Source organism: Colossoma macropomum, unplaced genomic scaffold (assembly GCF_904425465.1).
Source record: "Colossoma macropomum unplaced genomic scaffold, Colossoma_macropomum, whole genome shotgun sequence".
NCBI classification, from domain to species: Eukaryota; Metazoa; Chordata; class Actinopteri; order Characiformes; family Serrasalmidae; genus Colossoma; species Colossoma macropomum.
In genome coordinates, this window is record NW_023494798.1 from 18,072,131 (window position 1) to 18,088,209 (window position 16,079).

The 16,079-nt window shown below is 41.3% G+C and overlaps 1 protein-coding gene across 5 annotated transcripts in view; it reads right to left on the reverse strand.

Moving 5' to 3' along the window:
- Positions 1–16,079, reverse strand: part of tspan9a (tetraspanin 9a) — a 245,634-nt gene that overhangs the window by 84,767 nt on the left and 144,788 nt on the right. For 4 of the 5 annotated variants that reach the window (XM_036584981.1, XM_036584983.1, XM_036584982.1 and 1 more), the window contains one exon: positions 10,192–10,271. In XM_036584981.1, coding sequence (XP_036440874.1) covers positions 10,192–10,254 — 63 coding nt within the window. In that variant the 5' untranslated portion in view covers positions 10,255–10,271. Of the gene's footprint in view, positions 1–10,191; positions 11,705–16,079 lie in introns of those variants that run through there. The other variant, XM_036584979.1, reaches the window with a different exon arrangement.

Sequence of the window (16,079 nt, forward strand, 5' to 3'; positions counted from 1 at the left end):
TCCATTAGATGCTGTGGGCTATCTAAAGTTCCTTCAGATGGGGCAACTCATAAACACATAAAATTCACTCTTGTCTGAAGTGCAGGAATCTACAAAGCAAAACCTCTTTTTATGTCTGGTTTTATTGACAGTAATTGCAGTTTGGAGTGAAATGAAAAGAAATATGGCTTTAGATTTTAAAGGACAGAAAAGGTTGGTGGGGTACTGATAGAGTTCATATGAGGCTTGCCATTGGTATTCTGTTTATGTGCTCAAAGCCTTCCCAATTCCTCAAGAGAGAGACAGTTCAAATATAGTCCTCTACACATTCAAGTAATGAGAACTGAATTCAGATTCAGATAGTGAGAGTGCTTGGACATACTTTAAGAGGCTCTACAGCTTATATCAACTTTATAGTGGGGGAGATTTTACACAACCTCAGTCTCAACCACATAATATTACTGCTTAAAACAGTAATGATTCACTGTTAGTAGCACATATTCCATCCATGTATAGACAATGCACCCTAATCAAGAGGTTAGTTGTAAAAAAGCAGAATTCTTTATCTATAAAGAATAACAAACCAATAACTTTGATAATGGTGCAGTCATTAATATGGCCCTCATTAATCAATGTGTCTGGATGTCTCTGATTTGAGTCTGTCTGGAAAGGGCCCTTGTCACCGTCAAGAGTGGAATGCAGCCCCGTCCTGGCTCCATTTTCATTCAGACAGTGAGCACAAGTCTTCCCAAGATGACAAAGAGGACCCTATGAAAAAACTGCGTGAGACCCATTTCTTGAATACATGATGCCTTAAAGGCCAAATCAGACTGACGTGTGTTGACTCCATAAGCTCCAGTTCCCTGGCTCCTGGAGAAGGAAAGGGGAAATAAGCATGAACATCTTATCTGGGCCCATGAGGCTTTGATGGGAATTCAATCAAATCTAATAGAATCAATTGAGGCTGGCGCCCAGGGGAGATGGCGTGTAGATCTTGTCAGTGCCTGTGCCTGGACTTTGCAGCCCTTGTCCCCTGGAGGATCTGACCGAGGGCACATGGGAGAGATTGGCCTTTGATAAACTCAGCTGATCAGCATCAGTGTCTCCCATGACGTTCCGGTAACAGTCTCACATGGTCACCATTTAACTGAATTGGGTTTAGATTCCCCTCTGGCCAACTGTGTCAGAGAAAAAGAGCAGAGGGGTCTCTCTCTCTCTGCTGACACTGTGCAATTAAAACCCACTTTCTCATTAATTACATGGCAAAAGGCTAATTCAGACAAGCTCCGCTGTCATACCTAGGTATCAGGTCAGGGGAAGATACAGAAGGAGTGTGACACTGAGTCATCGATTTCCTATGTAATCTGCTTTGGGATGATGCAGAAAAGTGCTGAATAGTGCAAGTCGGTGTGCTTTTCCAGCAATCCACATTAATTCACTGGTAAGGTGTAGATTTGCATCAATTTGTCAGTCGGGGGAGTTGAGGAAGCACCATGGAGATGTGGATCTCCTTGAAAAAACAAAGACGAGTCTCTCAAAAAGGATGAAAGGTGTAACAGAGGTAGTGTGGACAAACTAAATACTGAAAATTGTGATGTTACATTTAGTCTCTGATATTTGCACAGAACTGTAGATGGGCCAAAATAAAAAATAAGTTTGTCGATTGTCGATCATGTTCTAGGAGTGAACAACAGCCAGTTGTTGCTGTCCAATTCTGATCACGTATTCATGGCAGAGCTCATTCCTCAGGTCATTTCGTAGCATAACCGTAAATAAATTGTAACTATACACCTTCCTCTTTCTAACGGGCAAACCAAGACCATGGAAAAAATATACGGAAGAGAAAGACTGCTAGCTAATTTAAGAACAAATACAATAGCAGATTTTCTAGAAGCTTGTGGGGCTGGCAGGGTGAGAAATCTCACAGCACACTAGGACACGGTCAGTTAATTACGACGAATTACACATGACAAACAAACAGATAAACTGCCCCATATTGTGGGATGAGGTGGATCATTGCCTTACATTTCAATGAGTTTGTGGGCCTCTGAGGCTCCAAAATATTCTCATCTGTGAGTGGCTGTAGATGAAATATGACTTCCTCCATATGCATGCATCCTCGCAGCAAATAACACGCTGGTTTGTTTGTTATAGCGGTGCGCCTCTGATATGTTAATGAAAATAGGTTTTATCAGGGAGAAGAACTAGACTAAATTAATGACTGCTTCATCCTGTTATGGTGAACACTTAATCTCACTATTTATACTGCTTCTCAAAAGTCAATACGATTGCTGTTCTTTTGACACAGATTTGGTGCTTCATTGAGCTTCCACTGTGCCCTGAATGTGCATCCATAAGGTAATTGCATTAAGAGTGAGGGGGCAAATCTCCCCAGCATTGGCCCATGGGCATATTACATCAGCCTCTTCATCATGTTGGCCAGATCTTGGAATCAGAAATACAGGGGTGTTACTGGTCCAGTGCATCTGCCATTACGCATACACCATGACAGGCATAAGCACACCGAAAATATCTTGGAAAGCATCCCCCTCTGCCTTGCCTGAGGTGCTGGAGCTGACACATTAAGCAGGATTAGACCAACTAATGCTGCACTTAGTCTCCACTACAAGATCTCAACCAGCACTGGAGTGCACCATTTATCACATTTCAAATGAAAGTGTCAGACCATGGAACATCTAGGTGGAGTAGCTAATTTTCTTCCTTAATTTTTAATGACAAACATCTCGCAATTTCTGTTTCCTTAGTTAACCTGAGTCTGGAGGTAAGGGACGATTCAGGACGACAGATTGAGTTTATTAATCAGTCTGGAGTGAGAAAAGCAAACAAGTCCTCAGCTGTGGAGATGGAGGATAGAGCAGAGCTCCTGCCAAAGGCCCTGAGGCTGGATTTAGACTTAATAGGGTGAGGCACTGGCACAGAGCAGAGCCTGGAGGGGGGAGTAGAGATAGCCCTGCTTCGGGTCCGGCCAAGCTGCAAAATCCCACAGCACAGCCCGCTACATTAGTACCTCAGCTTAGCCATTTAACAGACTGTAAGGGAATTTTTTTTTTCCTGTTTAAAAAACTAGTTATGGGCTTCTCACTTTAGTTCCCTACTATTTATATGTAGAGGAGAAACAATAAGGAAAAGAATAACAGAGATAAGAGTGCTTTTGATTTAGGCATATAAATGGATATACTGTAGGTGCAAAAAGAGAGTGAAGAATCAGCAGCCGTTTGCCTGCACAAAGCCCCCCGGAGTGAAAGCTATCCCAATAGATCCTATGAGCTAATGAGGTCTGCTGCAGGGGTGTAGAGATGTGCTAAGCACACTGACAGAAAAGAATCAAAAATGATAGAGGTGTTCATATTGCAGTGACCTCTCCAGATACACAGAAAATGGACCTGCAGTTGCAGAGTTAATCAAGAGCCATGTTGAGAATGTTAAACTATTTTGGAAGACACAGTTCCATCTCACTCAGTTGACACTTGATCTCTTGTGTAAATTGAATGAAACTATAGCAAAAGTGAATTACCAATGTTCCTGCTCTACTAACAATATTAAGTATTATCAATTGCCTACTCAAAGTGTATACTGCATTGCCTAAATTGAGCTGACAAAGTGGTGCATTGAATTTAGAGATGGTACAATACCACTTTTACTTCGTCAATGCAATACTGAAACCTTGAACATCAGCTGATACAAAATTTCTTCTTTAAAAACTACTAAGCTTCATAATGAGCTTTTTTTTTTAATTGAAGCACTGCACTTTAGATGAGCATCTAAAACAGCCTATTCATGCTCAAACCGCTCTATTACCTCACAGGACGAAAGTGAGCTTACATCATCACATCACACAATGTGAATATGTGCTATTTCAGGTTAGATTTGTTACAAGATTGTATCAGATTTCTTTTACCCTCACCAATATCTAATCTACCATTTTCTGCTAAGGGCCCAATATCAACACCTGTTGATACAGATATGCCATCTCTAACTGGATAAGCGGAGTAAAATTTAACATGAACATTTTATGCAGTTAACTGGCTAGAGTGGTACATACACTACATGGACAAAAGTACTGGCACACCTACACATCACACCTACAGGAGCTTTTATGACACCCCAAAATAAATCCACACGGCTCTGTGTAGCCAATAAAGTTCTTCCACGCCAAACTCACCCAACCATGCCTTTATGGACCTTGCTTTGAGCACTGGGGTACAGTCATGCTGGAACAGAAAAGGGCCTTTCCCAAACTGTCCCCACATGGTTGGAAGCATACAAATGTCCAGAATGTCCTGGTATGCTGAAGCATTAAGATTTCCCTTCACTGGAACTAAGGGGCCTAGGCCAACCCCTGAAAAATAACCCCATAGCATTATCCCCCCTCTACCAAACTTTACAGTTGGCACCACGCAGTCAGGCAGGTAATGTTCTTCTGGCATATCCCAAACCCAGACTCTTCCATCAGACTGCCAGATAAAGTGTGATTAGTCACTCCAGAGAATACGTTTCCACTGAGTCCAGTGGCGGAGTGCTTTACACCACTCCGTCCGACGCCTGGCAAAGCGCATGGTGACGTAAGGCTTGCATGCAGCTGCTTGGCCATGTAAAACTCATGCCATGACGCTGCCAGTGGCATCCGATTAAAGTAACACACTCAAATTCAGAGAGCTCTTCAGAATGACCCATTCTTTCACAAATGTTTGTAAAGGCAGACTGCTTGGCTAGGTGCTTGATTTTACGCACCTGTGGCAATGGGACTGAATGAAACACCTGTATTCAATGATTAAAAGGTGTATCCCCATACTTTTGTCCATATAGTGTATTTTAGTCATATTCCTGTATACCCATAGCAACATCATCTGCAAATTTTTACAGTAATTGGACAGATATTTCTCCAGATGTACCCTCCCTGGTTTTATACCATAAAAGTTCTAGCAGTTTCTAGCAGAGATGTGTAGGTATTATGTATAATCAATGTAACTCCTAAAATTATTAAGCATAACCCAAAATACGTTAGGCTGTGACTCTCCTCTGCAACATTTTTAGTTGAATATCATATGTAACATCAACACAATTTTTACTTAGTTTACTTACATTTGGCTAGAACTGTACTGCTGTAATATACTTTAGTCATGTGGAAATGATGTATATATTGGAATCATGTAACTTCAACGCACCACTTTTTTCAGCGTCTCTGTGGAATGACGCTTTTAGAAAAGCATAGTTGGCCCAGTGAGCAGAGAAATGCAAGCTGGCTTCATCATCTCCCTCGTCAGCATGTACGTTTCCATTTCCTTAAGATTACCAGTCAAAACTGAAGGTTGACAGTTCTTATGGTGTGAATGTTCCAGTGAAAGTTCTAATGTTAAATCCCTCACAGCAAGGGGGATTAGGGAACTTTCATGTACTCAGAGGGGTGGAGAATAAGAGAAGGGAGGAGGGAGGGAGAGAGACAGACAGAGAGACAGACAGAGATAGAGAGACAGTGGTAAAGTGATTGCTTTGGAACCTTGCAGCGAAGTCCTGCAGCAAAAAAGTGGTGTTGTGATGCTGACATGCAGTAAAGCTCTGCATTTGTGCAGTAAGACCCCAAGTCTATCGGGCTTCTCATTTGACAGCTACAACCCCTTTCTGCCACTCACTCTCTGTGTTTTCTCCCTAGGCAACCGACTCTTCCAACATTACAAACAATGTCAGCCCAGGTGATTAAACCAATGAGATTCTAATCTTTTGTTCCCTCTGACCAAATAATAGATACACCAAGTGATCCCAGAAGCAAGAGCCACGATTTATGAATGCAAAAGCACAAGCGCTGCTGTAAACAAAGGAGTGGCACAGATACCTCCTCACAGCCCCCATGCTGTTAGAGCAGGTTGCTGAGGTGGCAGTATTCTCTGAATAAGAATGTCAAATAAAGGTTTGCTTTGGATGTGATAGGAGGGATGATGGCACTGTCCTCTCTTTTTAGCAAGACGAATGATGGAAATGCATTCCGTGGTGATGTTTTAGCCAGGCAGCAGATTAAAAATGAAGAGAATGGAGAGGGGGAACATTGCTAGCATACAAACACTGCTAAAATAGCCAACGTCCAAATATCAAATAACCAAATATCAATTACTAACGCAGCCAAAACACAACAGACATCATAACAGCTCATTTCAATCAACCATATCCTACATTCTTCATAAATAATATTTACATGACCATTTTCAAATGTCTCTTTATTACTCAGATTTAACAACTTGTTTTTGTTGTCATATTTGTAAATGAACTCTGTTCTGATTGAGCCCTATATTGCACCTCATTCAACAAGCAGTTCAGGCTCAAAAAATTCTTGTAACTTCAGCATGAGTGGGCAGGGTTAAACTCTGGCTGAATAGGTCGATATACGTAAATGTGTTGGTTTTTGTGACATCAAAACTCAAAATGGGCTGTAGTTTAATTTCCATATGTAGAGTGTACGAACTGGGGACAGAATATGGAGTAAATATTTATGGAGTAAATATGGAGTAAAAGTTTTTAATCTTTACCAGAATTTACACACTACATTACACTCTTTTATTTAAAAAATGCATGAAAATGTCATTTTTCAGTGATACAGTTCCTTTAATTTAGTATCTAGTCAGGCAGGCTTATTCCACTCATAGGCAAAGTAACATTATCCACTGCCAAAAAAGAAATCAATCTTACTCTAAAGCCCATTTAAAAGACATAGTAATTAACATAGTCCAGCAGTTGGATGGCCATCATTTGGTCAGTCAGCTGAGAGGTTAGATAGGTCACTCAATGAGAGGAATCAGCCTTCTCAATCCTGAGCAGAGCACAATGTCATCCAGCCTGGTACTAAATGCTGTAATCTGCGCTGAAGCTGCCCAGCTCAGACTACGCTAATCCCCATAAGAAAGAGGAGCCAGATGGTCGGCAACAACTGCTGGAGGCCCACAGAGGAGCACAGCGACATGCCTGTGGCTCCTGACGCTATTTACCTTGTGCCTCGAGTTACACTGGTAAGCCCTGGGTAGAGGCAGCGGGCAGGAGCACCTGGCCCTGCGGTACTAAAGAACTGTGCTCTGCAGGGGATGGGGTGTCAGAACTGAGTATTCCACAGAGCAGTAACCTTGCAATTCCAGGAGTGCCAAAGCCAGAGCAGCACTGTCCCAGGGGTGTCAGGATACAGAAACGCACGCCCCCCAGTGCTCAATCACCTTGTTCTCTACCAAAAGGGACCATCAGATATGGGAAATCAAATGCTATGAATTAATAACTGAAATTAAACATTTTGAAACATTGATAATGCCGGTTTGAGGCTAATTTCTCTAAACAACTGCCACTTTGGTACAGAGATGGCCAATACAATGATATTTAATGCCATTGCAATAAATTACATCACAATATACTTTTCTGAGTGTATCATGGATATCATCAAATACTTAAACAACACTAAACAGCTGCATGCTTCATTAGAAACAGTGCATTATCTGTATCCTGTGTGGATTAGAAAAGTACTGTTATATTTTTGCAATATCATCCACCTCAACATACGTACACTAGTTTGTGTACTCATTAAACAGGGAGGGGGAATCTAGCCATTCACTCACAACAGCACAAACCAGCATGTCAGTTAGGAGAGAAATGCCTCAAATTGATGCCACACATACCTGATCTTAAATCAGATTTTCCTTAAATCAAACGCCTTCCATTTTCATCATGGCTCATATTATTTCATACATATCTCATTATCTTTAAGCTTCTGATTAGCATTAGGAAATATACCAATATAGGGCACATAATAAATACCCATATATTACATGGAAAAATACATCATGATAAGATGCTCATATCACCTACTTCAAACATCCTCTCCCTGGAGGCACAACCCAAACCACAGGGTTCTCAGTCAGACACCTATGGTGATGCGACTCAGCTGAAACAGCTAAGCAGCACTCAGACTAAGCAAAATTATCCATGAAGCTCAGGTAATGTGAAAAACCATTAAGTGAACATTAACACCAAGACCATCTCAATTACTGCTCAGAAGGAGCCACCAACACCTGCAGAAGTCTGGGGACATACACAGCCCACCCACCCACACAGGTCAGACACACATCAGTGGGAGCTTTACATATATTACTCTTAGTTACTGTTAGTAATTCAGAAACTGAAGCGGGCACTTTTACCACGGATAGCACTGAGCCCCAGCCTCTCTCTTTCCTCACACTCTCCCATCTCCCTCACTCTCTCTCCCCCTCTCCCATCTCTCTCTCTCTGTGTGTTGTAAATGCGTGTTTCACTCCACAGGGGGTTAAAGCTCTACTGAGCTGTGAGAGTCCCTGAGGGAGCATTAGTGAGGGGATCTCCCTCCGGCAGACAACGACAGAATCACACTGACATAATGACCTACAGCACTACACACACACACACACACACACACACCTTCACAACTTAAGGCTTTTCGCCAAAATCATGAGAAGGCTGTGGACTCTAGCACCCAGCAGGCCAACACACCATGTGTCACAGAGGAATCAAAGTTCAGGCAGGCTCCTCAGAGGGATCTGAGTTACTCACTCACACACACACACACACACACACACACACACACACACACACACCACACTCCTACACTTCTCTCTCTTTTCTCCCCGTTCTTGAACCTCTTCATGGGACAAAACAGCACTAGAGGCCACACTGGATCAGTTCTCTGCCCTTATGCTGCACATTTCATCAGATGTGCCCCAGATAAAGGCTTCCGGGGGAGTGTGTGTGTGTGTGTGTGTGCGCATGTGCATATGCATGTGTATGTGGTTGCGAGGTAAACTCTATGGTTTTTAATGTTTACGCATGAGTGCCTTTACACAAAGGACAGAACCCACTGTCCTGCCTCTCTTACACACACACACAATCTCTGCTCTCTTTCTGTAAGCCTTTAATCCATTGCCTGAGTGGTCCTGAGATACACACATTTCAAAAACATGTGCATGGTAGGCAAACATCCTCGGTCACTAATGGCATGGCAGCTTGGGCAATTTTATTTTTGCATATTTGAAACATAAATAGTGGTCAAAGGGGCTCATATCACAGAAATCTAATTTTTTTCTCATTTTTTACGATTAAAGACTTTGATGTAGTATATAAATATTAGTCAAGTTTCTAAAAATACTATTAACTCCCCAGTCCAAACAGCCCATATATGGAAACAAAGCTGCAGAATTAGCTCATTTGTTGCATTCGTGATGTCACGAAAACCAATACATTTAGATCTATCCACCTATTCAGCCTACAGCAATTTTACTTTGCCCATTCACCCTGAAGTTAAACTGAGCAATTCAGCCTGGACTGCTTTTATAATGAGGCACAACGCAGGGCCAATCAGCACAGGTTCTAATTGCATATATCAGTCTTAAAGGCACAGTAATAAAAACATGCTGTTTAATTCTAAGACATAAAGATAGATCAGAAAATGATCATGTAAAAACAAAATATGACTCTTTTTGGTAAAGAAACTAATGCAAATATCATAAGTGCACCCCAGAGGGAAAAAAATGACAGAATACAGACCCTTTAAAAACTGACCAATATAATGCCCTGCATCTGTATGAAGCGTCACGGAACAATCAGATACTTACACTCATGAAATCTTGTTCATTCATTCTGTAAACACTCACATCGTCTTTCCTAATTGTACAAAAGCAGTTTCTCCCAACACAGTTTGCAACAATGAAACCTCAAGTTATTTAAAGGAATTCCAAAAGGCTTCATGACTATGAATGCTACAGTTGGGTAACCACACCAATTCCGGTTTTCTACAGATTAGTCTCTGGGTTCTCTGAGAAAAAGCTGCACACAAGCTAAACTCATTTTTTTCCCATGGGCCCCCCCAGGACACTCAATGGCAGACAAAAATAGTAGTGCGTTCGTAAATGAGAGCACATGGCATGGAGAGCCTGACGTAACGTAGAGAAATGGCATGATAGGAAAGTCTCATCACCACTGCGTTCACTTTTAGAAATGCAGATGACGACCATTAACATAGTGCCTCTGCATTCCTGTTTCTGAGTGCTTCATCAAAGAGCAGAGATACACTGATCTGAATCTAACCAACCACTCATGCACGCATGCCATTTGCTCCTCAGCATGGAGGAGAGAGCTGGCAAAAGGAGCTTAGAGGTGGACAGGTAAAGAGAAGGAAAATAAGACAACACTTACCCAGAAGATGAGGTTGAAGAGGAACATCATGTACTTCAAACAGCACAGGCAGCCCCTTGCCATGTTGCACTTCTTGAATTCTAAAAGGAACACAAAGGATAGATCCAGGTAAAAGACCACGTATTTGCTGCCTTTGGGGGAGCTGTACTTGTTCCCGCTCTTGTCGTCTGCGGCCGCGCCGCTCTGGCCCGTGCCGGCCTGCTGCTGCTGCTGCTGTGCCCGTGGGCCCGTAGAGCCGTAGAAGGCACCGGCGGTGAAGCCCCGTCCCGAGAAGGGGCGTCCCGAGGTGGACGCTCGAGCGAAGTCCGAGTCGTGGCTGTCCACAGAGGGGCTGCGGTGGATGGCGGATTCTTCGCTACTTGACTTCTCCATGCTCTGGGGCTGCGGCTATGCTTTGCAGGTCATACTCTACCATGTCTCTCAGAATAAGCAGATCAGAAGCTTCAACTAACTCTTTGAAGCTCCACCAAACGGAGCCAGTCCTTTTCCAGTCTCTAAGTCTGATCAGGCTGGTGGCTAATGGACAGGAACTGCCAGAGGAACCGTCTGCCTGGGTTCAACCACACTTGCTCCTCAGCTTCTAAAGCCCAAGCATGAGCTTCTGTGGGAAGTTCCAGCAGCCTATCTGCCCATGTGTTCAGCTCTCGTCCAGGAAAGCCAGGCAGTTCAGCTGCCTGCTGACCTCAGCGCTGCTTTCCAGGGGAAGCTCTAAGAGTTCCCACAGCTTCTAACTTCCACCCCTTCCTTCTGTTCTCTATTTCTTTCCTTCTCTCGCAGCTTCTAACTTCCACCTCCCTCTGTCTGACAGCTTCTGAGCTTCTCCACTGCACCGAGACTCTCTTTCTTTTCTTACAGAGCCTCAGTTATCTGCTTGCTTCTGCTGGAGTCTCATGGTGCTGTACTGCTGCGCTCCTCTCCTCTCTTCTCCTCTCCCCTGTGAGCCTGTGCTCACTCGATCTCTGATGTGTGCTATTATCGGCAGCTGCATCTACTGGGCATTGCCTCCTGTCCCCATCCAGAGCTGAAGCGTCTCTCTCCCCCTCCTCTCCTCCTATCTTGCTCTCTCTCTCGCTCTCTCTACCTCTCCTCCTACTAGCCCCTCCTCTCAGTCCATCAGGCAGCCAATAGGGCAGCAGCTCTTGGCTATAGCCCATCCCTGCAGCCGGCACCGTCTTTAATAAGCTTATCATTACTATGCTTTTTGCCTATACAAGTTCAGTCTGGCCGGGGATAAATTAAAAAATCATGAGCCAGACTGGAGCGATAGGGGGGTCAAAATTCTGCATATTACTTGCAACCAAAGGCATCTGCTGTCAATCAAAACCAGAACTGGGTCTGATACAGTCAACAAAGTTTAAAGCTGTCTTTATATTGCATCGCTGTCAAAATCAAATCTTGGGTATTTGTAATGGCAACTTTAGAGGAGAAACAACAAACAATTATAACTTTAATGTACGTTACTTTGACTTCTGCTGGTCAATTCTGTTGGTCATGAAACGTTTACACTATGAAAAGGGAAGCTGCTGTTGGAATAAAACCTTGTATCTCCATTTTTGTCGTTTTAGTTTTTGACATAATTTGAAAACTCCTGTGGCTGTTTACATTGTGTGTAAATTTCATGATGAATGGAGCAAAAGAAACAATCCAAAATGACTTGGACAAATGTCTGGTTCCACTGACTTACATTAAAAGTAAAGTAGGCTTTTTCCTTCTCTGGTAAAGTTGTCATTTTGGAGATATGAGGTTTTGTTCCAACAACAGCAATATACATATATATTTGACATCACAAAAAACAATGTATTCAAAATGTGCTGCATGCTACATTTTGAAACTTTACAGACAAGCTCTGTTAGTAAAAAAGTGAAGAAAAAATGGTTTTAAATTGCATGGGCACTCAAAAAAAAAATCCTAAAAATTACAAGGTTTTGAAATTATAGCAATGATATTCAGATCGCATATATTGTGTCCCTGAACCATTTTGCTATTCTGTGATGTGAATTCTTGCAGTAATGAATGTTTGCCTGAATTCTGTCCATGGATGTGAAAATGAATAAGAAACAAACAAAAATGACTGCAGTGCATGACCGTTGTCAGGCTTTTGCCCCATGCTCTCTCACTTCCATGTAAGGAGCTCTGATAAACTGCCAGCCTCTCCTCCTTAGGAATTATAGCACCATTTCAAGCATGGAAACTAGATAGTGCCTTACCGATATTCAATGCTTTCCTATGGAGAGCCAGAGACATATTACAGATTACGTGCCACTCAATCATAGAAAGATGACAAGAGATTACAAATGCTAGTGTGCTCTTTTAATCTGGAAACCTGGAGAACCCCTGTTTATCAAGCCATCTATCAGAGTGGTAATTAAAAAGAATGCGCTTCGTATGTGCAGTGGCCCACTGAAACAAAACCTGATTTACCTGTGAGCGAGTGCTTCATGCCCTTTTAATTAACTGCGAGATCTTCACTAAAAAGACGTCCGCCGTTTATCTTTTTGTTAATTCAATTTCCCATAGGCACTGAGAGATAACAGTGATTTAACACAATGAGGCATGGATTCATATGAGGCAATAATCACATTACCACCTAACCTGAATCATTTACTACACTCCTTTCTGCCTTTCTAAACACAATGAAAAATGTGTTTTACAGACATCATACAATTATACTTGACATAAAATCCAGGGGGTTTGTCACATATCACAGTATGGAATTACTATTTGCTCTGATTGTAATGGGGCATTATCTGTTTATGGGCTTTGTGTTTTACTCCCCACACCTGTGGCAGTGCTTATCACAGCTTCCAGTCTCTAAAATACACAACAGCAATGACTGATAGTGAGAGAGAGAGAGAGAGAGAGAGAGAGAGAGAGAGAGAGAAAGGAAAGTAAGATAGAACTTGAGCAGTCCTTAAATGCACAGTACCAATTTTTCATCAAAGCAACAAAACACTCTGTAAATCCTTAACTTTAAGTAGATAAATAAAACATATTCTGATGAACAAAATTCTAAACTTTCAATCGATAGAATATTTGCATTTGTACAAAAAATGAGGGAATAATAAATAATAATTTAAGACCAATTTTGTTGGAAATACATGGATAAATACTAATATGACTAATATGATCATCATATTCTATGGGTTTCAAACTATCTGGAGGAAGCTGGAAAAATGGAAAAAAACTGAAGGATGTGTGGAGCTATGGACGATTTCACAGTAACTGGGAAAGATCTATAGCAGTGGTGTCCAAACATATTTGGTCTCAAGGCAGTCAAAGTCTGTTTGTGGTGGGCTCAGAGTCAAAACGACAATATACATGTAAATGAGGCAGATTTCAAATTGAGTTTTTAAAAGTATTTTAGAAAAATTCACTATATACTGTTGCTAAAATACTTTAAAGTATGAATTTAATAAGCTGTATATAGTATAAAAATAAATGTATTCTTGGGTGAGGAGGTGGGGTTAGGATAACTTTCTGGAGGGCCAAATCAAACAACCTCATGGGCCAATTTACAGCACTGTGAAATTATAAAATATACAATATAATTAATACCCAGAATGCCTCATATTCCAAAAAGCGGTGATCAAATTTAGCTGATCAAATCGCTATTTATTACTTAATGTCAAGAAATTACTATGAATAGTTGTCATTTAATCACAGTTTATTATATACCAGTTATAGTTTATTAATAACATTCTCTTTTTTTGCTATGTCATTCATGTTGTCCCTAAAATCCTTTAAATTATGAATAATCAAATCAGGTCTGGTTTTTGGTTTATAAACTGTCAATCTATACTCTATAATGTTTTATTAATATGACATTCAAAATTTTGAATGCTAGTGTATTACAGCCTTTATTACAACGTTGTGTTTTTTATGGTTTTATTATGGACTGGATGAAAAGTTGTTGTGAATACAGTCTTGTTTTGTAGCCAGCCAAACATTTTAGCCATGTGTTCTAGTTACTTGTTAACATCAGTACTAATGGGGGGAAAAGTCAGAAGTGCAAACTCAAAACTGTTTATATAGAATCTTAATATAGAATGTAATTACAGAATTATGAAATGAATCATGTAATTTTGTTATTACATTTGAAAAGTACAGAAAAATGACAATAACAACTCTAGACTTTCAGGGTTAAACAGGCAAAAAGAACATGAGAAATCACAGAAAGCAGTAAGAGAGAGCAAGAGAGAGAGCGAGCGAGAGAGAGAGATGCCATTGAATTCTTCCCTTTAGAATAACATGACTGCCCTTGGGGCCCGTCGTCTGGAATACAGGTCACCTTTACAGTGAGACACTGGGAAACTGGAGCTAATGCTCTATGTGGACTTTGTAAGAGGTAGTAGTAAAAGCTGAACTCAAGGACAGATGGGAGAGAGTTTCAGCTCAACGCTCTTATGGTAAACCTCAGTAATACCCTGTTTGCCTGTGGCTCCACTCTAATCCATTTTCTTTGTGTTTCAGTCAACAGGCAACAATCTGACAAACCTGACTGAAGCTCCTCAAGATCAAGAACAGGTTAGGCAAAACAAGAGGTTAGGCAAAAGTCAACAACAGGGTTTGCCTTCTGATGCCTGAATCACAGATATCAGTTACCAACTGTCTTAACTGTAGAACTACATCTTCAGTGAAAGAGTTCAACCTCCTGTCATAATCCCATCTACATATACAAATACATTTTCACGTTCATTAGTTAATGGAACTGTTAAAGTTAGCAATTTTGAATTACTTCATTTCACAACATAAAGGGCAGCTGAAGAAAAAAAATGAAAAAATATTCACATATCTTTTCAAATATCTTCTCAAAAATTGCATCTCCACTATAACATTTCAGCAAAAGAGACTGCAGACCCCTAACTTGTCTGCAGAAGTAATTTTACATGGACAGTAATAATTTGGCTGCTCCAACTAAAGTAAGACTGTCAGTTGTGGCTTTTTAAAACCTTCCATTGTACAAGCTCTTTTCCCCTGCAGGCATCTTGAGCACTTCATACGTTCAGCCTTAACAGATTCCTAATATCAGTGCTGCTGACAGCAGGGGTGGAAGGCTGGGCTGCTGGGCTGGAGAGCGGAGCTTCATTCAGCGCAGTGAGGCTCATGCGGAGAGTGGGAGAAGCATAAAGAGCTCTGACCAGAGCCTGTCACTCCCCTGACAGCTGATTCAATATCGCCTGCGTCAATGCCCGCACGCCAGCAAACAGCCATTAATTAGGCCACTTCTGGGGTCTACTGCTGCTAACTCTGCCCTGAGCTGATGGGACACGCAGAACACTATACCCCACATTCAATATACTCTCACACACAGACACAGAAAGAAAAACAAGCACATAAACAGGTAACTCTGAGGCCCAGACTCGGAAAATCAGGTAAGCATCATTGAAAAGTATTCTAGGAATATTAACAGGCACTGCAACTCCAGAAAAACACTTGAAAGGATGTTGAAACATTCTGTGGAGACTGTATTACTAAACACACCAATCTAAGCTGGACGAAAAACACTTCAAAATAAATAAATAAAAAAATTCAATTCTAGTTCCATTCTTATCAGTATAAAGCATGTTTATTAATGATGCACTGATCTGAGCCCATTTGGGTGACATCTAATCAGTTTATCAAGGTTAGTATTGTTGCTGATATCAATCTGGTATCGCCCAGACATAACTGACTGATAACTGGTACCGCTTCTTCGTCATTGTTATAGAACTGTAACAGTACAATTTTATAAGCCTTGCAGAACAATTAATTTCACAGGTATAACAGGTATCAGGACAGAAAAACTTGATGCACGGTGGAAAACAATGAATGCACATCTAATGTTTTAACCATGTAAAGCCTGACATTAGAATTTATAAGTCAGAGGCAGTCAGATTTTCAAATGTTTC